Here is a 24683-nt window from a genome sequence, read left to right on the forward strand (position 1 = left end):
CTCTTGAAGTGGAATCGCCATAAGTATTATATAGGACCATTACGGACGCCCGTCCAAGTTGTAGATTTGGACACCATTGCTTCATATCTTGAATGTATGGTGTCCACCTTGAATCTTTGATGTAAGATAATGGTAGTTGCTCTTGTTAATCCTAGGAATGGGTTAACAACTTGTTGACATCAAGAAGAAGTATAGGAAGTTGGTGGGGAGTTTGATTTTTCTCACTAACACTAGACTTGATATCAGCTTCACAATTGGTGTGTTGAGCAGGTTTTCCAAAAAGACACGAGAGAGTCATTGGAAGGAAGGGATGAGGGTACTTAAGTACATTAGAGGTACTCTTGAGTATGGCATCACTTACAGTATGGGTGACACTCTGACAGGTTATTGTGACTCAGATTAGGCAAGAGATTCTAATTCTAGGAAAGAGATTCTCATTCTAGGAAATCAATTTCTGGATATTATTTTTCACTTGATTTTGGTGCTTTCTCTTAGACCAGCAAAAAGCAACCTACAGTTGCACTTTCTTCCACACAAAGGCTGAGTATAAGGCAGCTTGCTTTGCTGCATGTGAGGTAGTATGGCTGAGGAGAATCTTGGTTGACATGGGATTTCAGATCAAGGAGGCTACAGTCTTGCAGTGCGACAATCAGAGTTGCATGGCTATCTCCAAGAACCCTCTATTTTTATGCTCGCCTGAAGCACATTGAGATTCGTATCATTATGTGTGGGAGCTGATAGAGGATGAGATAGTGGAGCTAGAGTATTGCTCTACAAAGAAAAATTATGCCGAAATCTTCACCAAGGCTCTTGGGAAGAACCAACTCACTCAGCATCGTTGGGCCAAAAACCTAGTTTATCTTTAGATGGACATTGAGAGGAGATGTTAGTATACACTCAATGCCTGCCTCTCAGCATGTATCTCACTTTGATATATAATGCACATTTTGTTAGGCCCGCATTATGAGGAGTAGCCATGGTGCATATGTCTTTAGTGGGAACCCTAGCTAAGACGTCGATGGGGTCATTATTGTGACCATTGATGATGGTTAGGAGAAGGTCAGGGGTACGAGCATTAGCTGGGGCCCAAGGCGATGACATGATGAATATTCCCTCAGATATCAAATCCATCATCAATGGTCAGTGGTCAATGAACCGCACTCTTGATACACGGACTGTGACTGTGTCTATGCATTGTAACTGCTCTCGTTGTGTACGTGTCTACCACACTGCCTACAATACTATATATGGATGAATATCAAATCCATCATCAATGGTCAGTGGTCAATGAACCGCACTCTTGATACACGGACTGTGACTGTGTCTATGCATTGTAACTTCTCTCGTTGTGTACGTGTCTACCACACTGCCTACAATACTATATATGGATATGGCTGCCAGGAGCTAAGGTATCCAATGCTTGTGAGTATCCATCCCCTTCTACACTTCGTACATCCTCCATCCAAAGTCTGTCTAGATGGCCATCTAAGCTCTACTTGAGAGCACACGGGTGGACAGCACCATCACTCTTACCTCTTTGGTATAATAAAAAATTTTGAATTCTCTCCATTATGTATTTATTGCATTGTCTATTGTGCTTTGTCTTGCTATCTCTTTCCGTTGTGCCATATTCTTATAGAAAGGAAATCTATCTTTGATCCTCTATGCTCACACAAAATCCTGTATTCTCTCACAATACAAGAGAGGAAAACCATAGCTATTAATTGAGCTATGCCCAAATAATTATACAAATTAAGTTCATTCTCTCTCATCCCTAAATTACAATTAGAAATAACCTTTCTCTATTTAAAAAATAGAAAAAATCCTAACCCCAATTCACCATACAAATCTCTAAACACAACACAATAAAACATAAATCACAATAGAAGTTTATCTACTCTTTAAAAGATTAGAGAATTTATTTTATCTATAATTCTCTTAAAAATAATAAAAGAGATACTTAAACTAATTAAAATTTAAGAAACATAAAGAAAAGGACGAATTCCTACGAGAGAAATTCTCGCAAATGGTCTAACTCAAGCACAGAATGGATTAAAGAATAGCCTAATCATACAGTTTCACTTCTTCACTTTCTCTAATCATTAATCCTAATTAATAATCATAATTAACATAATCCCTAATCATACAATTTCACTTCTCTACTTTCTCAAATCATTAATCCTAATTACTAATCATAATTAACATAATTTCTATAACTTAATTTGTAAGAAAGAGCTTTGTGATTATTGAATTGAAAGTGAGAGAGAGAGAGAGAGAGAGAGAGAGAGGAGCAAGAAACTCCAAGAAAGGGCCTCCGAGACACCATACGATACTCCATAACACATTAGCACCATCATTAAGTTCTAGGAAAAGAGAAAAAGCAAAAAATTACATACATAAACACTTGGGTTAACCTTGGGAGGATGAGAATTAGCCTTTTAGCTCCAGAAACTACTTCAATATCACGTGAGAGTGGAGGGGGTAGTGGTAGGAGGCACTATGCAACAAGAGGAAGAGAAAAATATGACAAAAATCAACTCACAAAGCCATGTGAAGTAGACACATTTTTCATCTTGGAAGTAGGAGGAAGAAGTCTCTAGTCAACTCAAATTCAACAGGAATATAGTGGGTGTGGTCACACAAGGAAAGGGAATGATGAGAGCATCCAGTCCTTTATGGAAGGAGGTATAGTGAACACATGGCTGGGGTATGAGCAAGCAAGCTCCTTGAGCAAGTTTCCTCAACAAGCCCCTTATTATTACTAAGGTTCAATTAACTAAGGTTACAATCTACACACACCTAGGTGTCTAAATGGTTACTTACAAAGGGACCAAATTTTCATCTTATATAAAAATCACTTAAAATTTTTCATTTCTAATTTTATAAAATAATTTGATATTATTCTTTGATTTCTTGCTAATGCACAACCCAGCTGATTTACAAGCGTAACTCCTGATAATGGGTAACTGAAGAATTGTGCGAGCTTTTTACCCGATAAAAATTCTCTACTCTAGCCATAGCGCTGCTTTGTAAAGTTTATATTACATCTATTGTTTTCTATCTGTAAGTCTAAGAATTAAAAAGTAAGGCAACTTAAGAATTTGTTTTATCCAACTTCTAGGTTAAAATTCATCACTTCAATTTTTACAACATTGAAGCATAGTCAAAGAAAATGACTGAGGGCATGGAATGTGGAGAGGGAGGGATAAAGATTGGTGGCTTGGATATTTACAGGGCAAGTCACTTTGTAAGCCCTTAGCAAAATAGGAGGTAGCACAACAGGATGATAATTTGTAATTCTTGAAGCCAAACACCTATTTGCTTTGAGGGGATGTTTTTAAAATTTTTCTAAGGATAAGTGCAAAGCTCAAGGAGTAAGTAGAGGCTAAAACTAGAAATAGAATAGAAGTTTGTAGATCCAGTCTAGGATAAGCTAGAAAGCCACCAAAGTTAGAAGATATGTTAATTTTATCAAGCCAATTTTAGGCTTCTTTTTCTATATATTGAACTTTATGTAATGAAAATTATTGATTTGTAAAATTGGCTTCATTTTCTATATATTGAACTTAATGTAATTCCGACATGTCGTGCACCAATTTCTGAGGTATACCTTAGTTTACACACTAGTTCTATTATCACTAACAAGCTTGAGTAAAAAGTGTGAGCCTAGGCACATTAACAGGCATAGCCTTGTTCTATAAAAACGTTTACACTATGGTTATGTACAAAATAAACTGTTGGTTTCACGAGAACAGTTGTATAAACCATGAGGGACATCCACACCGCTTGGCATTACAACATTACATACACTTTTGAGAATTTGTTCTTGTAAAGACATGTGGCCTCTGCAGTGTGCATGGCATGTGACAATTTACCACTTTAAGTACTTTTGATCTTTAGGGTTCCTCTGGAAGAACCAAAGGATGTATTGATAATTTTACTCAATATAGACCGCACACCTCAATAGTTCAGAAGTATATTACTATAACCAGCACACGCTCTTACAATAGATGGATTGCAACATGTGTTTTGTGGTTGAAGTTTAAGTGACTACAGTATCTCATAAACCTACTGCATATCTGATGAATAGTATTGTGTCGTTGTGATGTCCCAAAACTATCAGGTACAAGACAATGCTAATTAGTGGTACATTATTTCATCAAGACCAATTATTAGTGAACCATTTTGTATAGTTTTTCTAAAGGGAAATTTTGAAGGTGCACACACCAACCCATACTTCAATCATTTACATGATGCCTCTACACAATGCTGCCAGCAGAGCTTGAACCTTGAAAATTGGAGAATGGTGTTTTGTGGACCACAAGAATGGTTCTTCATTCTTCTTCTTGGCTCATCAAGGCAAAGCCTACCCAGGTGCCTATGGCAAGTGGTTGAAGCATTGCAGTCTGTAGGACCATCAGATTTTACCAACTTTGGAGAGCAGAGCCAGATACATTCCAAATTTCATACTTGCTGATCCATGCCTGCAATGATACATTTCAACCTACACAAGGCTAATGACCTTGCCTCGCGCTTTGGCATGCCTCTGCATGCAACCCCACATGCCTGCAAATACACACACAAAAAACCAGGAGCAGCGGCGGCGGCAACGACGACTCAGAGCTCAAACAGCAGGATAAGGGAATGGCTACAATGCATCACCATGGTGCATGATGCTGCGGGGTTCTAGGCACCCCATTAAGGACTCATCCTGAAGCCACACCTCTATGCAGACTATGCTGACAGCAAGGATTTGCGAGTACAACCACATACTGCTGCTGTGTGTCACCTCGAAGGTTACTGACGCAGACGGAGACAAGAGTGCTTAGGTGTTTTTCCATACAGTATCACCAATTATTTGAAAAGATCAACATAAACAAGGATTGAAGAAGAAATAAGCTGAAACACGTCATTTACTCCAGTTGTTTAAAATGACCTTGTTTGTACCCGATTCTCCCTTGAGGAGGAATGGATCATTCCTTTACAGCCGCTCTACAAATGGGACTTTTTCACAACCGATAGATACATAATCAGATTCGCCAATGAGACATACCTGCACAACCATAACCACTGCTTCCTCTGGATTCGAGAAAATATTGTACTACCCAGGCATGGCAGCAGAAGCACAAGCTGCCCTTAATAGAGAAATAGGGGACAAAAATCACTTTTCGCAAGGAGGCTCGATCAAACAGCCACGCAGCAGCCTAAGGAAGTTGCTGCATCAACAAGCATTGAAATGGACAGACCCATTGCCTGTAGATTTTGGATTTCCCGTGTAACACATTGCTCTACCGACAGCTTCCAATCAGCATAACTTGCATTGTCTTTCTGAATAATTAAACTAGCTGACTTTGAATACACATCATTTTGCAGGAGGGCCATACTTGATGCCCTGACATGTGCACTATTCTGGGACAAGCAATGAATGATTGCAGGAAGGCGCTTCTGTAAATCATGAAAGGGAAGAGAATGAATCTCTCTCTCTCTCTCTCTCTCTCTCTCTCTCTCACACACACACACACACACACACACACACACACAGGCGGAATATAGTAAAGTAAAGAGGCTTTTACTCCAGTCCATATCAGCATCACTTAATACAAGCCCACCCATCCCCACTCCCCCCAAAGATATAGCCTAGAAGATAAGAGTTTGTCGTGTCAACTGTCTGGTCATCCTAAGGAATCTGAGTAGCCTCTAGTCAATGGAAAGCTAGAAGCCTGCTTAATCAATGTGAATGTTATTCAGAATTGTATACTGATGACAAAACCTTCTTACAGAAAAATTTAATCAGGAAGTTCTATTAAGAGGTTGAGAAGTTTTGTTGAAGGACTGTTCTCTTTTGGATCTAGCTCTTACTGCTGTTTGACTTGGTGAAGATGTTTGCTCCTAGCAATGGTCAGGTCTTTATCCCCTTAAATGTCCTTTTCTCTGTTAAAATGGTGGACTTCATGAGCAGCTGGGTTATTTGCCTTTTGAATGCTTGAGATTTCAACCCAAACACAGTGTTACTGGCTGCCCAACTGAGCTCTCCTTTTCTGCCATGGCCCATGAGTGTTTTCAGGAATGCCACTTCACATGTTGCAATTGCAGCCCTTCTGTATTCAGCTTCAGTCGATGATAATGCCACAGTTGCTTGCTTCTGTGATGACAAGTGCATGGTGCTCTTTATACGAAGTTTTCCATGTCGTACTGCAGGTTTTTTATTAGGGGGAGTAGTACGTTGGGTTTAAATGCAGCGGACGTCCCCTTGATTTGCCTTTTCCAGCCTGAAACTGAAGCTTGATGTGGACATCTGTCACAAGAGCTGCATGCTCAACCATGGCCGTGCCATCTCAGCGCAGGACCTGAAACGTACTGTAGCCCATTACTTCAAATCGTCCTTGTGGGGTTTTCAGGGTGCTCCAAGGACTAACTCACTAAACCAACTGCATAGCTAAAATCTAGCTTTGTGATGGTCAACTAGCTTAATCTGCCAACCATATGCTTGTAGATGCGCAGATATTTGAGCTCGGCCGCTTCATCTGGCATCAGCATGGCATTCATCTCTAGCATATTTTCTCATCAGGGTTTACATGCTTCCAGGCCATAGTTCAGTGTATCTCATACTGTTTCGACTATCCATGTATGTCCATCTAATCCTACCCAAACAAGTAATGGAGCTCTCTCTGAGGTCCTCTTGAGCCAACAAGTCATAAGGATACAGGCCACATAAAGATAGTAGCAACTCTAGTCCACATCCTAAATACAGCCATATGACACCTAAGCATGCATTCAGTGGTACATCTCAATCCTGACCTAACTTTTCTTAAGATGCCCTGTACATAGTTGTTGGGAAAGACCAAAAACTAAACTAAACACTGCCTTTGGATCTCATCAATGGGTTTTGAAATACTCTTTAATTTGTGTACGGAAATCATTGTGGGGGCCCTCAACAACCTTCCTCATGGTGAAGTGTGGTCTAGCAAATACTACCACCTAGTATGTGTGGTCTGCATAAATGTCCATCATTTCAACTGGATTCCCTCTGTATGTCAAGTTATGTCTGCCTGTTCATATCTTAGAGGCATAATTGATTATGTTGTTGAGGTTTATCTTGATCTGCTCAAGCCCTTCGGGTGAACTGGAAATCAGAAGAATATGCCACATATCAATCTCACATGACAGGATGATAGAGCATGACATGAGGATCGTGTCTGATATATACTATGTATATGAATGTTCATTCACATAATAATCGCATCTATTCATTATGGCCACCCTGCATGACATTAAGTACATCCATACTTGGGATGATCTCACAATGGTCATATCGTGAATCCAAGCATACAGAGATGGTATGGTGGGACCAGTAGGATGATCTCACAATGGTCATATAGTGATTCTGGAGCTCTCTCTCCAGAATCACTGGTCAAACAAAGAAGATCATAATTCAACAGAGTCTAGTATAGGCACATCCACAGATAACTTCATGCAGTTTCTAAACACCTGGTATTGCATGTCAAGCACAGAACCTAGTTTCCACATCTTCCTCAGCCCATTCCCACCACTACATCTCTGGCAGACTTCATACGAATCTTTCCACAGTTTTCACCAATATTTAGCTTTGTTAGGACCACCAGCAGCAGATTTTGGTCAAAACAATGGACAATTTTGAAGATATGTTCCTTGATTGGCAATGGCTGCCCATGTTAAGAAAACACCAATATTTTTTACTATGGAAAGGAAAGATCTGGTAGATCTTAATGAGACCTTGAAACCATTATGTGACTTCAATTATTATAGCCATACAGGCTGTTCTCAATAGCTTTAATAATGCAAGGAAGAACAATTATGATTCACAAATGTGCTACCTTTAGAAGGGTTGATAGAGATTCTACAGAAGAGCTGTTAATAGGTACCAAATATTGGGCAGCAACTGCCACAGCCTCCAACAACTGCGAAACAGCTTACTGTTAGAAACCTGTAACAATAAAGTGATACCAGAACCTGATGCCCCAGCTCTGCCTCTCCTTTTTAAGGTAAAGAAACTGTATTTATAATGACATGAAGCCAAGGCCCAAAAGATATCAACTTTAACAATATGCTAGCAACTCTTGCCATATTAAGATACATTTTCAGGCTTTAACGATACCTCTAACTGTGGCATAGTACAAGCTTCACCATCTACAGCCATCCCTTCAGTTGCTCGTTCAAGGATGGAAGAATACTTGGCCACTACTTTCAGAGCTTCAGGTGCATTGTGTAGCCGTAGAAGCTCAGTTAAAAGGCACAAAATACGCTTATTCGCTCTCTGCAGGTCCACAAAATCTGGCACGTCTTCATTACCTACCCATGGTTGTAGGTCTCTTTCAACCTGTGCACACATCCACAACGTCAGTCAAGGTGTTTCACTGTAAATAGTAGTCCTTCTATAGTACCATCACTGTTGATGTCATCAATTTGGAAGCTAAACAAATAGTTGTCTCAAAAATATAAAACCCCCCTGGTAATAAACCTACAAACTCACCTGGAACTGTCCCACATGGGTTTCCATTTGCATCCCAAGACAGAATTCAGTGAGACATATGGGTCAACCCACCAAAAAAGCAAACATGTATTCCACAGTTTATCCCCTACAGACTGTGGTCTTTTTGGCAAAGGTAACTCAATCTTCATCTAGACCTTCCCATGCAGCAACTGTCTCAGCCTGAGCAATAGATGCTAGTTTGACAGCATGACAAAACTGGCTACTACTGAAGGTACCTAAGTGAGTTCATGTTTGGCCACTTTGTATCATCCAGTCTAATTTTCCCTATAGTCTCTCCTCAGGTGTTGCTAAGGACCTACACAAAGTAACATGTCATGCACGATCAATGAGATGAATAGAAATGTTTTTAAACTCAACACATGCATCACATACATGAGTCCCAAGACTGTATGATTGGTGTCATAACCCATCATTACAAGCCTTCCCATGACAAGATAATTGGCACAGAAGGTATGAAAGGTGAGAAACTATCAAAACTGGGTAAATTGTCTCAGTAAAGAGCATGAAACTTTTGGTACTCGTAACCTTTCACCCAACAGCCAGCCTTGCCAGTGTCTAAGACAAATCATCTAACAAGAAGTTTCATTCCATATTCAGCAACAAAAAACAACACTAAAATGCACAAATCATTAGCACTGATGATGCAAAAAACAGCAAGAAAATCTTAACAATAGCCTGCTAGTACTCTTTGAAGGCCTTGAGCTGTATTCTATGATCGATTCCCAATCACGATAAGGTGTGGATAGTATATGACCAGACAACCAAAAGAAAATGAATATGAAAGGTCCCTATGCCCTCAACAGCCAGTGCAATAAACTCTTAAAACCTGCTATGCAGCCAAGCTCTTATTAATCTCCCAATCTTTGTCCACAGCTCAGATGGGTGAATTTGGAGCCAGATCTAGAGAAATAGTATAAAAAGATATTCTGGCCCTTCCCCACCACCCTTCCTGCTCCCCCCAACGGATGCAAGCCCCTCCCCCTTTTTTCCCCTCACTTTCCCACACTGCTCCAAGGTCTCACCTGTTCTCATTTAGGCACCGGTGCACTGTCCCCTCAGAGGACTCCATGGCAGCCGTTCCATCTACCCCGACTGAGACCGTTCCCCAGTGTCTTCTTTTCAAAGTGGATCTCCAGCTCCTACCCTCTTCCATTGCCTTGTTGCAGGCTACACCCTTGTCTGCAAGTTCGTCGGCAGCAGACGGGCACAAGGCCAGATCAAGGATCTCCTACAGTCAGCCCTTATGGGAGAACATGGTCAGATTACTGATGTCCAGTTCCTGGGCAAAGGTTATAGCAGGATGGAGTCCAACTCGGCAGCCCTTGCTGAGAGCATCCTGACACGGGCACATGTCCTTAATCTGTTGCCACCATGGCTTCTCTCCTGATTCAGACCCTTTGGCAAGAGCCACTCACTTCCTGGTTACCGTATGCTTTCTTGGTCTCCCCAAGGAGTACATGGTGATCTTTCCAGCGATTCATCGTGTGCTAGGACAAGCTCTAAAGTCCTCCCCCTTGGCAGCCCCTTTAGCTACCAGGGCCAGTGGGGAATATTCCTTCGCTGCTTCTAGCCTTACCAGAGAACCTTCCCCACGAGATGGTGATCCCCTGTCTCAACCAGTTCTCACAGAAACAGAAATTGAGGGTGAGGAGGAGCCCACATGCCTCGAGACTGAGGATGTATATGATGGATCATATGGAGAGACCGATGATCTCACGGATGATCATGAGTAAGCCATCTGTGCCACATGAGATTGTACAGGCTGAGATGGGAGCCCCACCGATGGTAATAGAGGCCCTGTTCCAGACAGTGACATTCTTACACAGATTATGGAACCTCCCTCTACATAGATATCCTTGCTTAGCTTTTGTGTCCTCTAGACAGCTAGCCCGGGATGGGGATACACAGTGTTGGTATGCACAAGTTGTTACATGGTTTGAACTTCATGGCATGCAGGCGGATGCTTTGCCGCCATTTCAGTATAGTATAGAGGCCCCCACCTATGACCTCATCCACACAGAGCGGAACAGAGTGATCCGGCAGGATATCATCAGGCTTGATACTCAGAGGACTTGGAGGTCACCCACACAACCACTGGGGATGAAGACAATCCAAACCAGTTCTGAAACCCAGGGACCTGTTTTGAGGCATTTACCATAACTATGATTGAGAAACTATGCATCTACAGGGGTAGGGCAATGCAAGTCTTAGAAAAAAGTCTTAGGAGAGTCAAACACCAAATTCCAATTGAAAGTATCAGCAGAAAAGAAGCCAAATGTAGGCAACACAACCATGCTCCCCTGTAGGATCAGTCTGTAGACCTTAGAGGGTTCTTACCAACAAAGGTAATGAATTCCAGTTGAACTATCTGCCATGAAAAGAGCTCAAGTGCGCCCACCTTAAGATTGCAAGATAATGGATTCCAATTTTACTACCTGATGTCTCGGGGGCTGCAGGGTTGCCCAGAGGATATAGAGCTCCATAGCTCAGCTTTTAGGCAGACTAAGGAGAGGTACTATCTACATCACTTGGGGCTCTATTTCCTGGCTCACTCAGTCTGGACCACAGGTAATCCTTAAGGGCGAGGACCATGACTTTGCCATCATGATACACAGAGGGATTGTCTAGAACTGCACACTTCAGGGTATTCCTCGGTCACATTTCCGCCATGATGATCCACAGAGGGAATGCACAGCGCTGCACACTTCAGAGTATTCCTCGGTCACATTTCACAGCCTCCTTGGGGAGACTTGATACCACCTGGGAGATTATTGCCAGCATCACCACCTGGAAAATATGGAGGGCCAGATGCACCGAGGCGAAGAGGGCACAGAGATTACGATACTCAGTGCATTTGTACCATTTGGGGAGATATTATTCATTAAAGGCCACTTGGGCCCATATACAAGGACCTTTTAGATCAGCGCAAGCAAAGCGCATTCTCTTCATGAGGGAGTGGCATCATGGGATCTTCTTCTCTTCAACTCCCACTGAACTCTCTTGGCATCACTGCGCCTGTTGACTGGCTGTGATTAACCTTACACTCTGTGATGAGGATTTCCGGCTTAGCCTGATTATGTATTAATTCTTTCATACTTGATAGAAACCTCTTTCTTGCCAAATTACTTTTGCATTTGAGAATGGTTTACATCAGAGATTTGAAGCAGCTTTTCCATGAAGTCCTTCAATAGTGGAACAGAGATGTCAAACACTGTTGAAGTAAGCCTACTGCCTGATTTTCCCAAAAGAAAATAAAGAGTGAAGAGGGACACAAGGAGATAATTGGACAACTGAGGGGAAAGGGGAGGCCCAAGAGCAGTAGGAAAAGAACGAATGGGCAATGGAAGGATGCCCAACTTCAAGGGGGAAGACATAATAATAAAGTGTTCAAAGGAATCCACAGACGAGAAGCGCAGACTGGAAAGAAGTAGCAGGGGTGAAAGACAGGAGGGCTCGCACAGCAGGTTGAAAGCAAAGGGGACGCAGAGAGACTGAGTGCCAAATTCTCATGATTGAACCCTTCTACAAATGCACACAGCACCCACGGGCTGGGCCTCAGCATGAAGCAAGATGGGACACACATACCAGTGACAATCAATGACCTTACTCAACATGTGTTACCAATGACAATCACAATGATGTTTTCCTTAGTTAGAAACAAGAAAACAACAAAAAAAGGCTCAATACAATGAAAGCTTGCCTGCAACATAATTGCTGAAGCTGCTTTCTCAGGATACACCAAGACAATATTGCAAAGAGCTTCCACAACCTGCAATCACAAGTTGGGGAGATAAATCTTTCATATAGAACTAGAGTAGGATAAAAACCTCTGATCTTACATTGAGTGTATACTACTGTCTGAGAAATCCCTTACCTGTCGCCACCCTCTTTTGGCAGATGTACCCTCACCACCAGCAGGAACTTCAGGTGCGGTTATCAATCTTTTGCAAAGCAATGGCACAGCTGCCACAGACAAGTCTTGGTTCTCTTGTAGCACAGTTTTTACAAAAGTGCCCACATTATCATTCAACCCACTATCCTTTTCCAAGCACAGAAGTGAGACTACATCTGATGCATTTATGGGTAAGTTCACCAGACTTTTTTCTGCACAGGTCTTCAAAGTGACATTGATAGAGTTCCGCTTCACGCCATTAGAACCTTTAAATCCTCTATCACAGCCATGACAGCCCTGCAGTGTTTGAATGGCATCCTGAGTCTGAGAAACAGTACAATGCACCTGGACTCTTACCCCATGGACTGATTCAATGGCATTTTTAATTGCACACTCCTGCAAATCTTCTGTATTCATATTTTCATGTGCATGAGAAGCCCCTGAAGTGTCAACTGCTGCAGCCACTACCTTTCTATTCCCTTCAACAAGTGCTAGCACAGAAACAGCCTTTGCAGACAACTTAGGCTCCCATGAACAACGCACTATGGACGTCAACGCATGCATGCAGGCCTTTGACTTGCCTAAAACCTCTGATATATGGGCAGCAACCACAGCAGCAGCAACAATCTCACCTGAACTGCTGTTACCACTACCTGGGATAACGTAAGATGACTGTGGAACCAAGGCCAATAAAGCTTCTAACAGTCTAAGGAGCCTCTTTGCATTGTCAACTGCAGAGACGACTCCACACTGTAAACTACCTAGACTCTCAATGCCATGAGTAATACCTACTCCTGGTCCTGCTGATTGGAACAAGCTTTGCTTAGATGTTCCTAATGCAGGTGCTGATATAGAAAGAAGCTGTACTTCGCATGCCAAGGCACAAACTGCAGCCACAACATAAGAGTCAAAAGTTGAGACCGCTCCCCTCTCCTTCCCAGAAATGTGTCCTGAAGACCTCAATTTCAACCTCGCAGGATGTACTCCCTCCTCATTTGATCTCTCACTGGAGAGAGATATATTTGACTTCCTGCAGCCTTGTTGTACTGCATCATGGCTGAGGCAAACTGTGAAAGCTACTGAAAGGAGTTGTCCTGCAAGATCTGCTGATGGACATGCCTCCGTGAACAAAGAATGCACCATAGCCCGCAGCTCTGTGCTGGCCATTTGCTTTAAACCAAATCTACCCAAGCCAAGTTGAGTAGGTCTTACTGAGCCACTTCTTTGCTCTTGATTCTCTTCATTAGGAACTGTTCTGTGCAAGATTACTTCAACAGTGGCCGTGAATATTCTTAGTAAGCAAGCCTCAGATGGGCTTCCATGTGGCAAATATTCAAGAACCCGAAGTAAAGGCCGGAAAAGATTCCATGACAAAGGAGGAGGCTGCAATGGTGCTGCCACAACAAGTTCTGGCAAATTGACAGCTGAGGAGTTTAGAGGAAGAAGCCCATAAGCTGCCTCCCAAAGTGTGCATATTTGCCACTCCACATCTGGTCCATGATCACACATCAAGGAAGCTATGCCTCTTGCAGTTGCCTCTTCAGTGGCTTTTGCAGCAGTACTGACCATCTTAGGAAAAAAAAAAACTCACATTAATAACAGGATAAGGACTTCATGTCTTGCAAAACAAAAATATTTGCAGATTTTCTTCAGAATTACCTGCTCCCTTGTACTTATACTTGGGTGCCTTGAGAATCCATACACTGACTGCCTTCCATGATGATCCTGAGCATGCCCAGGTAGAGGAAAGAGTAGAGCCGGTTGTGAAAACACTCGAAACAGTAAGGCTGCTGCTGCATCTGCTGCAATTCCTGACCGCATGGCCATAGCTGCTCCAACCGGACGCAGAAAATGTAAATGCAGCCAGTTTCTAGGAAGCTGCAAAACAATATGAGCATGACAAAGAAGAAAAATTAAAGCAGTTGCCCTACACACAGAATGTAAAACTCTAGATGACAAATCAAGCTACAACCCTTGACAGGACTACTCAGGTGCCTAATGATACCAACAAAAACCAAGAGGGGTAGAAGAGAGAAAAAGGCTGCTGCCCAAGTTTTCATGATAGCTCCACCTACACTAAGTCATGGTCACATTGCATTGAATTCAGGTCATTACACTGAATTCTGCTCCATGAACTAGAAATGTTTCCTGCTTTTTGATTCAATGGAATGCACTTTTTGTGTGTTTGTATACACTTTTTCTTAAAGAGACTTCTTTGCAGTATCACTCTATATGGGCCCTAAGATAAAACCCTCTTGCACATGCATGAGAGTAACACTTCCAGAAGCCAGCATCCTCTCAAATTGTTGCTTGAGTTCTGTAAGCGCAGGTCTGTTCATCCAATGTGTAGCCTTGGAAGGGGGCACCCCACATAGAATGAGCTCAATGCGATGATTGTAGGGTGCAAATCAAAAGAGAAATTCTTTCGCCAAAAGAAAAAAGTCCACGTGGATTTGGGAGGGTCGTCCTCTCACATGCCTGCAGTGGGACCCGCCGGGGGACTGGACATGGCATGATCCATATGACAGTGAGGAGACTTCTGGTATCCCCTTCTTTTCTTATACCACACGGACGGACTGTAGGGTTTAGATTAGAGGTTGAGGGCACTCAAACAGCAGCAGGACACTGGCCGTCTCAGCGCCTCTCTCCTCGGTTTCTCTCATATTTCTGGAAGAGGCTGTGGGATAGCTCTCTTTTAATTTTATTTTTTTTCAGTCCACGTGGAGACTTTTGGTATCCCCTTCTTTGCTTATACCACACAGATGGACCGTAGGGTTTAGATTAGAGGTTGAGAGCTCTCAAACAGCAGCAGGACACTGGCCGTCTCAGCGCCTCTCTCCTCGGTTTCTCACATATTTCTGGAAGAGGCTGTGGGATAGCTCTCGGCCGCGAAAGATCACCCTCTTTCTGTGGCAACTAGCACAACAGAGCATAGCTATCGGCACTTGGCTAGCCATAGGAGGTAGGCCAGCAATCTATTCGAGGTGTGGCCATCCCCAGGAGTCCCGACGTCATTGTCTTTGGGATCGCCCGAAGGCAATCCCACAGAAAGAGAGCGAACGATTGCTCTCTTTCTGTGGTAACTCGCACATCAGCGCCTAGCAATCGGCACTTGGCTGGCCATAGGAGGTAGGCCAGCAGTCTGCTCGAGGTGTGGCCATCCCCAAGAGTCCCAACGTCATTGTCTCTGGGATTGCCCGAAGGCTCAGCACGTTTGGCAGTGGATTCTCTGAATCTTCACTATGGACCAGGCCCCGCACAGTTACGTGGGGCACAGCTGCTTGGATTACTGAGACTGAGGCCGTCATGTCGAGGAGGGTGGGGGACTTGCCCTTCAGGTCTCTCACCTTCGTATTTCTGCAGTGCTAGTCCCAACTCCATCCACCGGTGGCCACTGGACTCTAGGTTCTAGCCAGAGATGAGATTTGCAGCGGTATTGGTGCATGGCATATTTGGAGAGCTCGAGGCAACGAGGCCATCGGCCCCGCCAGCGGAGTTCATCCGGAGCATCTGGGTTGATATCATTCATACCCTCTGTGGACAGTGGGGGAAGCTGCAAGGTTGCCTCTGACCACATGCAGAAGTGCCGGGAGGCCTTCCTGAGGATTTGGTGTCACGATCCCAGTGGTGAGCCCACTTGGCACTATAGACCACCTCTATGGTTGTTTCCCCCTCCTCCCATTGCATGAGATAGCCTTCTCCTCCCAGAGCAGCCAGTCAAAGGAGAGGAGCATCCTCCCCACATTTATGTTTCTTGACTCTCGCTTCTGCATGTGGAGCCGAGTTTGTACTTAGCCATTATGGCTGTTTTTCTTAGTAACTAAATGAAGGATCTCTTTCCTGGAAAAAAAAAAAAAGGGCATGCTCTGCCATGAACTTCCTCTTCCAACACTACCAAATTCCAAGACAAGACATATGTAATAAAAACCTTGATGGCAGAGCAAAGAATTTCAATGTCTTACACCAAGAGATCATCATACTACATCAGTTGGAGGTCGGTTGCATGGCTTGTTGACTCAGGAGCCTAGAAATTCTAGGACAGCACCCCCACCAATGTTGCTTTAAAGTTTACGGCAATTACAGGCATCTTCTGGAATCATTCACACAACCCTAACATGGTCCCAAATTCTCCCATCATGCCATATCATTCAGTAGTAGACATCAAGTCAGAGATTAATCTCCAGGAAGGCCAGAAGCCATGGAGGGTACATACGCAGGCCCTTTATGTTATTTGATGTGATACACTTTCCTCTAAACGGAGGGAAGGTGTTTCCAGCTCAGCAAAATCCAGACTAGGTGATTTCCTTTGGAGCATTATCTCTATGAAACTTCAGTATTCTAGCATTCGGAATAATAGCACCTCTCCCCATTTCTCGTAAGAGGCTTATGGACCATATTACAGCAGAGCACAACCACCTTCTATCTCTATGAAACTACAGTATTCTAGAATGGGCTTATCTGCTGCTTCAAGATGGAGGTCTCATTGGATTCTGAGGGGCACACCATAACTTTCCACAAATATCTAGCGAACTATAGTGTTGGAGCTTGCAAATTTTGATCTGACTTCTAGATCTATTCAGTAGCAGGTTTAGCTTGCCACAATATCTAAGGAACTATAGTATTGGAGCTCGCAAAGTTTGATCTGACTTCTATATCTATTCAGAAACAGGTTTAGCTTGCCTCAAAACTGGTACATTGCCTCTTGCTGGTGCTTTTTGGGGGAGTTATTTATTTGACCCTAAAAACAAACAAACAAAACTCAACCAATTCTTAAATGTTAAGAACAGAAAAAAATGTGACCAACCTGCATGGATGAGCTGTAATCTTCAGCCGCTCGAAGTAGCTCCACAAGTTGCACCGCAGCATCGAGAGCATCAGGAGCCCATGAAGGTGGAGCCTCAAGAAGACCTAGAAATAGTCTCTGAGTTGCACCAGGTGTGGCGATGGCATAGTATCTGAGAGTAAGGATATTAGGTCTCACTTGGAAGTTGTGACAAAAACAAGCCGGCATGCTGTTACAACTCTTGATAAAATCTAAAAATTAAGTGTTGTTACCTGTGGAATAGCCGAGCAAATGGCTCGAGTGGAGGTAACCCTGCTACCAAATGCTCATCCAAAGCTGTAGCCGGAGGAGGAAGTAATAAGGCTGGGACAGCTGCTGCTGTGAGATCAGCTGTTTCATACCGTGATACTTCATCATCGCAAACACTGAGAATCACAGCCGCACCGTTTGCGACAGCCCATCTAGGAGTTGATGGCATCAGCTGCGGATGTTTTCCAGGTCCCTTGGCACCAACTACACAGGCATTCACCATTAGTAAGCGACTCAACAAATGGCTCAAGTGACTCAAAAATAATGTATGTTCATAAGAACAAGTTGCCCACTTTCACACCTAAAAAGGGGAAATGTGCTCACCTGTTGTAGGAGGCTTCAGCTCTCCTCCAGCTGCATACTTCCCCATTACACCTCCACACCTTCATGAACCAGGAAAAGGCAAGTTATTCAAGAAGATAGCAAAGGCTAGCTACAAGAACCACTAGGACAGCCAGAGAAAAACCCACATGGCTAAGTACATGCAGCAGTACCTCGATTTCAACTATTAGGAAGGTGTTTTCTAGACATATGACATGAATTTGAAGGTGGGATCAAAGTCCACAATTTGTCTGATTACCATCGGAAATAGTCACTCTTGACACCCAATGGAGCAGCCAGTAGATTATCGGTTATCCAAGGAGTCAGCAATCTTGTAGGCGTCTTTCTCTCTTGATCTTGACAAGCTTGTACTTTCTCAACCGTGCGACCTGGGGCTGCACTGCTGGAACTTGCTTCACAGCCAGTAAGGTCAGTGGATCTCAGAATACTCTCAGCTTTGGAAATTGGGCGATTATAGAGCGTTAGGACCCTGAGAATCTCCCCACAAGCAAGAGCCCACTGCTCAGACAAGTCCTTCTGCAAATGCTTTAAACAGGGTTTCAAAAGTAAGCCAAACTGACGGATCTTAGAACCTATATACTGCCAGAAAAAACTCCATTCATAAGAGTAAAAAAAAGCAATCATGTCCTATAGCAAGATACACTGTTGCGTGTCACTTTTTGAAGGCATACCTCATTTGATGGGCTGAATAAAGAGATAAACGACCCAAAAGGTGGTGCTCTCTTGTCGTAAACAATGGTTTCATCAATTATGCAAGACAGTAACGCATGTAGAATAGCATGACCGTGTTCAGGATGGTGCAAGATGAACATTGCTGCAAAACCGTGAAGCTAACAGAACTTTACACTGGTATGCCTCTGGCTAACCTAGGCATATTTAGAGGACAGCATTGATTTAACCTTCCATACAACCAACAAATCTTACCAAGTACATCATCCAAGAGAGAGATATCCGGACAAGGATAGTGACTACGCACCAGCTGTTGATTGTGCATGCAAAACCATCCAAAAATAGAGTTATCATTAGATTAGTTCTGACTTTAAGAAAACAAGTGTATTAATGCTAACTACTACTCTGAAAAGAACCACACACATCTGTTCAAAAGATTAAACAAAGCATTAAACATTACTGTGATTACCTCACTAACGTCATGTCCAAAAGCCTCTGATGCAAACTGTGCAAACAATTCCACATATGCCAATGTCTCTGTCTGGAAATCCACCCAAACTAGTATAAGAAATATAGCTTTGCAAGTTCATAAATAGAAGTCTCAGTTCTTGCAAAAAAAAAAAGAGCCTTATAACATTAGATGGGATCTGTTGGGGCCTCAAACACTTGTACACAGCTATGAGTTATTGCACAAGGTAGTTTAGGAAGAGCGTGCATCACATGTGGAAGCCTTGAGCACAGTTAACTGAGTTAACTGTGCAATTACTATGGTGGAAACACTAACAAAGAGAGGAGAAAGAGATACATCACATACCCAATTGGATCCCAAAACCCATTGAAGGGTCCCCCATTTACTTGTATTATGGAATTGAGATATGTACACTATAGATCCTTGACCTTGACCTTATGATGTCTCCTTCCTTTCCATGATGACTCTGACCCATGGTATCCAAACTCACCAATAGCAAGTTTTGCTGCTCCAAACTGTTACTTGCTTAAACAACCTATCTACTCGAATATCTCCCATATACCCTTTGTACTGCAATTATCTGCAGAAAGAACCTTGCCAAAATGAAGTGTTGATGTTGTCTTGGTCTTTGATGCCTTGCTGCCTGTACATGCCTGCTGACCTGTTCCCACGCTGGAAAGCCGGATGGAATTCAGATGAGGAACGAGGGAGCTGTAAGGGCCTATTAAAGGGGAAAATTGCCCCCTTCTCCTTGTCGGCATGCTCAACCAGTCCACAGCCAGATCTAGGACTACTAGACCTGTCCTGCTTCTTCACCTGCCGTGGGCACTGCCCAACCTGCCTGGCCTCCATCCCGCCTGCCTAGATGGGCCCAAAACTGCCTGGAACAGTTGCACCTCACCATCTGATAAATTTAAGCTGATGCCTGGTGCTTAGCACTTGGCTTTAGAAGCTGTTAACACACCTCAACTCCAAGTGGAATACAAAACTCTACAGGGGTTCACGCACAGAGAACTACCCGGACTTACCCAAGCCTACCCTATTTGGAACTGGTTTGACATGTCCCTCGACAAGGGCTCACAATGGAACACAATGCTCATCACTAACCCAAAACTTGCACATAGTCATGCCTGTATGTCCACGTGGCCCCCAAGTGCAAGGTGCAAGTGACATCCCCTTGTCATAAGCCATAATCTCCCAAGAATTTCCCACATAAAAATTTGGAACAAAGCTATGACAAATGGGGTATTTTCTTGATAATGGTGTTTGCATGTTGTGTGAGTAATAAACATGTGTTTGTGAATTAGCATGGGCATTGCCTAGAATTTTGCATATGAACAACTGCGGGTTTCGGAGATGCCTGAAAACCTCAAGGATGCCGATGTGAATGTGAAGCAAACCTTATGGTTCAGACTACACACTCATGAATTGGTTTTATGGGTTTCGCAGCTGTAACTCCGTTTCAAAGCCATCCTTCTCATCTGTTTCCTTCAGCCTACATAATTTGACCACTGACCACGCCTTGTCACAGTAAAAACACTTTGCCTTTGATTTCTGCTTCTTCTCAAAAGATTGGGTTACCAGAGCCTTTACCCTTGCATTTCTTGCAATTGGAGATCAACACACTGCACTTCTTCAATTCGTTGTAGGAGAGCACCTCTCCCTCGCTGGCGGCATGACTGAGTGCTCGTGGCCACCATGTGGTACATCACTTCTTGCTGGGTGTTTTCCAAAGCATGTCTGGGTCAGGTACAGCGTCTGATCCAAAACTTTATGTGGGCCACGTCCAACGGTTGGCCGGGCCCCGGCTTGGGCCAAGGTGGCGTGGAGTGTGATAACGCAACCTCGGACACGTGCAGGATTGAGCATCTTTGACCCAGCTGTGCCCAGCAGAGCCCTGCTGGGCACATTGATCGTCAAAGGCCCTCTGCCTGATAGTGAGCCCTGGAAGGCCTTTCAGATTGACCAGATCTCAGCTCGGACCCCCTCACTTGGCGGCCCCTAGACTCCCAGTGTAAGATGCATCTTCACGGAAGCCCAATCCTGAGGCCTGAGCACTTTGAGGACAGATTCGCAGCCAGTTTGATGACAGCTTGGGGCCACCTCAAGCCAGCCCTTCAGCAGCTCTCTCTCTCTCTCTCTCTCTCTCTCTCTTTCTCTCTCTCTCTCTCTCCCGACCGTGAACGAGGAAAGACTCCGCGGACTGGCTGATCACTTTGGGCGCGTGTTCTCACATAGCATGGGGCCCCATCCGCTCAGGTCCAAGCCAATCTCTTGGTGAGATGACTAGTTTCAGGTGGCTTCCTCAAGAGGCTCAAGACAGACGCCTTGCTAAGATCTGAGGCAGAGAGCAAATAGTCCTCACCATCGACTCACCCATCCACCCCTGGCTGGCAGACCCCCCTACAGGACCCCTCCCCTCCCCATTGGTTGGGATCTTTTTTTACGTGCCATAACATCCCTCTGACAGTACTAGGCTCAGACGGAGGACCACTTCTCATTTTCTCAATAGGATGTCATGGACGTCTGTCCCTTTTCCCAACAGAGGACTTCAGCGGTGGCTCACTTCACAGGGTCCAAAGCATCGGCTTCCATGATCACCGCTAGCGCATCGACCCCCCCCACAGGTAGCCGGAGATAAATCTTGGAGACTCTGGCTCTAGGAAGGCCGACCTTTAGCGCTGATTCAGTGGGACCCTCGTGAGTGGGAGTGGACAGACCCCTTTAGCCCAGAGAGCCCTAACACCTCCTTTTTTCACTGCTCGGTTTGGCCGCCGGATCCAGAATCCAGATGCACGAGATCGACAATACTCCCGCTTCATAGACCACTGGTCCTCCCAGGACATCTCACTACTAGAAGTGACAGTGGGACAGCTTCCAACCTCGTTGGTCACTCTTTTCCTCTGGCAAGCAGCTCACAGGAGTTTAGCAGGCTGGCCATTGGTGATCAACCTGCACCGTGCATGAGGTGCAACCACCCGCAGGATTCGCAGCATCATTGCCTTTGGGACTGCCCCAAAGCGCAGCAGGTGTGGCTGAGGATTCTTTTGACTTTTCTCCACCTCTCGGACTTCTTCCCGCACCATCACTTGGGGGGCAGTTGCCTACATGAAAGAGTTAGGACCCGCCCTCCACTATGAGGAGACCTCTGACAGTCAAGCCCTCTGGCTCACCCATTGTAGGATAGAATCTATCCCCACCCCCCACTCTTCAAAGTTCAGATGAGGCCTGGTCCCTCAGCACTTGTCAAAGGTGGGAGATCATCAGCAACATTGCTGCATGGCACATTTGGCAAGCACGATGCAGCAAATCCCCACCCCCGGGCCCCAAGCCCATCTGTGCCATATGGACAGATATCATTCCTACCCTCCACAACCAGTGCAGGAAGCTTCAGGGAGATCGAACCACATGCAGAGATGTCGAGAGGCCTTCCTATGCATCTGGCAACAGGGCCCTTTCCTCTCGGACAATGCCAGTGACCTCACTTGGCACTACAGACCACCAATTGGCTCTTCCCCACCCACCAACCCCCCCCCCCCCCCTCCTCATATGAGATACTTCCCTCTGAGAGCGGGCAGCCATGGAGGGGACTACCCTCTCCTTTGTTTTTCCTCTTTTCGGAGGTTCTGAGCATGTACTTCAGCCTGTTGGCTGGTTTTTCTTGTAACGATCTATTTCCTGGAAAAAAAAAAAAAGTTTATAATCAGGCACAAAGAATATCCCGCCACTTCCAAGTATACACCTCTTTATCGGCATGATCATAGAGATAGGTATCCATAGATCAGCAAATCATGGCAACCGTAGAAAGAGGATCTGATAATGTTCTCCTCTATGTGAGAATGAAGAGAAAAGACCTAAAGGAGATGATTCATGACATGCGAAGCAGCCCAAGGAATCCAAGATTGGCAACAAAGACATGTACTTCTATGGTAAGATGGGTGTTAATATGGCTCTTTCTACTGCAAGACAATTGAATCACTTTTTGTGATTCATTATCAATGAGATGGATGTTATCTCCAATCCGTCGCTGCCAAAATCTCAATGATCAAAGACCACAGCATTAGCCATCCTACCAGATAATGAAAAACCTGCTGAGCCGTGCAGAATTGCACCGTACATACATGCCTTGGGAGAGGGATCTAAAACTGCAGGTTGGACAACCCCATGTTCTCAAAACATGGAACCCCCCCCCCCCCCCCAAACAAAAGAAAGGGCTAATTTTGTCGAAGACGTTGAAGAAGTCCAGAATCATACTGGAAAGAAAAATTCCATTTAAAGAACTTATCTGGGCAACGACCAGAAAATTAAGGCAAAACTATCTGATGATGGGGTAGTGACATACCTGTCGCTGATCCAAGTCATGTGGAGGAGGCCTGACAAGGGAAGATGACTGCAAGCTTCGAAACCATTTCTGGCGAGGAGGAGACATGGATGTGCGCAAGAGTACAGAAGTAATCTGTTGTAGTCGTTCTGCTTCCAAGGTCTGCTGTTTTATCCGGGCAGACCGGAAGAGCTTCCGAGCTATAAATGTTTACAGCGGGGAACTACGTGAAGACCAGAAGGGTAAAACCTGCAGAATATGATGATCGGCAGCTTCACTGATAGCTCGATACAGAGAGTTCAACAACCCGAAGAGCTATGCTAGCGTTTTCAGAAGAGAATCACAATGAGAGCACAGGCAGGGTTTCGTCTGCGCAAGCGATGGATGGGGTTAAACTGGAGAGAAAGCAAACTGTGATCACGAGAGAGAGAGAGAGAGAGAGAGAGAGAGGAGAGTACAATACTTATCCGACGTGGCAATCCCGCTATGACGTGTTCTGCGATATTTACCCAACTTCTTTGCCATGTCAGCCTCAAGTGGCTCCAATTGTTATTGAGGTGATAGTGGCCAGGTCATTAAATCATGGAGATCCTGCGAAATATCTCCGCGCATACCCAATCCGTCGTCTCCTGACACGCGTTCCCAAAAATGCGTTTGGATGCCTCCCACGTGGCTATCTGTAAGTTCAGCAAAAGATATGTCCACTTATGTGGACCCCGCAGCTGGGACACTTAACACGTGAAGTCGGTCCAAAGAGGGGGCAAGAAAAAAGAGAGGAAAAGGAAGGGAAGAGGCAAGGAAAAATAGAGAGAACAGGCAAGGAAAAAGAGAGAGAACAGATGAACAAGCATGAGAGAGAGAGATAAACAGAGAGAAGGAAACTCCATTTTTATGGTCCCTTTAAAAAAAAACCCCAAAAAAAAAGATAGCATGTACATAAGCTACGAGATTTCAATACACTATATGGACTATATAAGCTAAGAGATTCCAATACAGTATATGCACTATATGGTAACATGGTTGTACCTAAATCTAATGTTTCACTCTTCATAGATTCCAAAAACCACTAGTAGAGAACTGCAAATCATCTTTTTGGGTTTTACTATAAGTGTCAATTCATGGGTTCGCATGCAAGCACCAACAGCTCTGAACTTTCTGTGGGAGATTCTAGGTTCAAATGACACCTTACACTAAGGGTGTGTTCGCGTGCAGGTGAGCATGTAGGCTCCCATCCGCACTCCTTATCGTTCGACCATTCGAGCACTCACTTCCACCCTCTTCTTCGACGATCCAACGGCGGCAACACCAATGTGCCCTTCAAGCTCACATGGACAATGTTGCCATTGATATCAAAGATCGCGACTTGAC

At 44.2% G+C, this 24683-nt stretch overlaps 1 protein-coding gene across 2 annotated transcripts; it reads right to left on the reverse strand.

The window, feature by feature from the left end:
• Positions 1-4895: 4895 nt before the first annotated feature.
• Positions 4896-23840, reverse strand: LOC147623407 (protein GIGANTEA-like). 2 transcript variants are annotated; one of them, XM_086821550.1, is made up of 14 exons: positions 23337-23840; positions 18995-19066; positions 18781-18835; positions 18528-18670; positions 18095-18372; positions 17839-17897; positions 17478-17718; positions 17227-17377; positions 14082-14300; positions 12405-13991; positions 12231-12299; positions 8135-8356; positions 7854-7937; positions 4896-5445 (listed from the first exon to the last, which is right to left on the reverse strand). In XM_086821550.1, exons 1-14 carry the CDS (start codon positions 23421-23423, stop codon positions 5185-5187), a joined length of 3528 nt encoding a protein of 1175 aa, XP_086677676.1. In that variant the 5' UTR covers positions 23424-23840; the 3' UTR covers positions 4896-5184. The 2 variants fall into 2 exon arrangements, with proteins under 2 accessions (XP_086677676.1, XP_086677675.1); XM_086821549.1 differs by having other exon boundaries at positions 18095-18381; positions 23337-23800.
• Positions 23841-24683: the final 843 nt, after the last annotated feature.

Source organism: Cibotium barometz, chromosome 27 (genome assembly GCF_041138505.1).
Source record: "Cibotium barometz isolate CiBa-2024 chromosome 27, ASM4113850v1, whole genome shotgun sequence".
Classification (NCBI taxonomy): domain Eukaryota; kingdom Viridiplantae; phylum Streptophyta; class Polypodiopsida; order Cyatheales; family Cibotiaceae; genus Cibotium; species Cibotium barometz.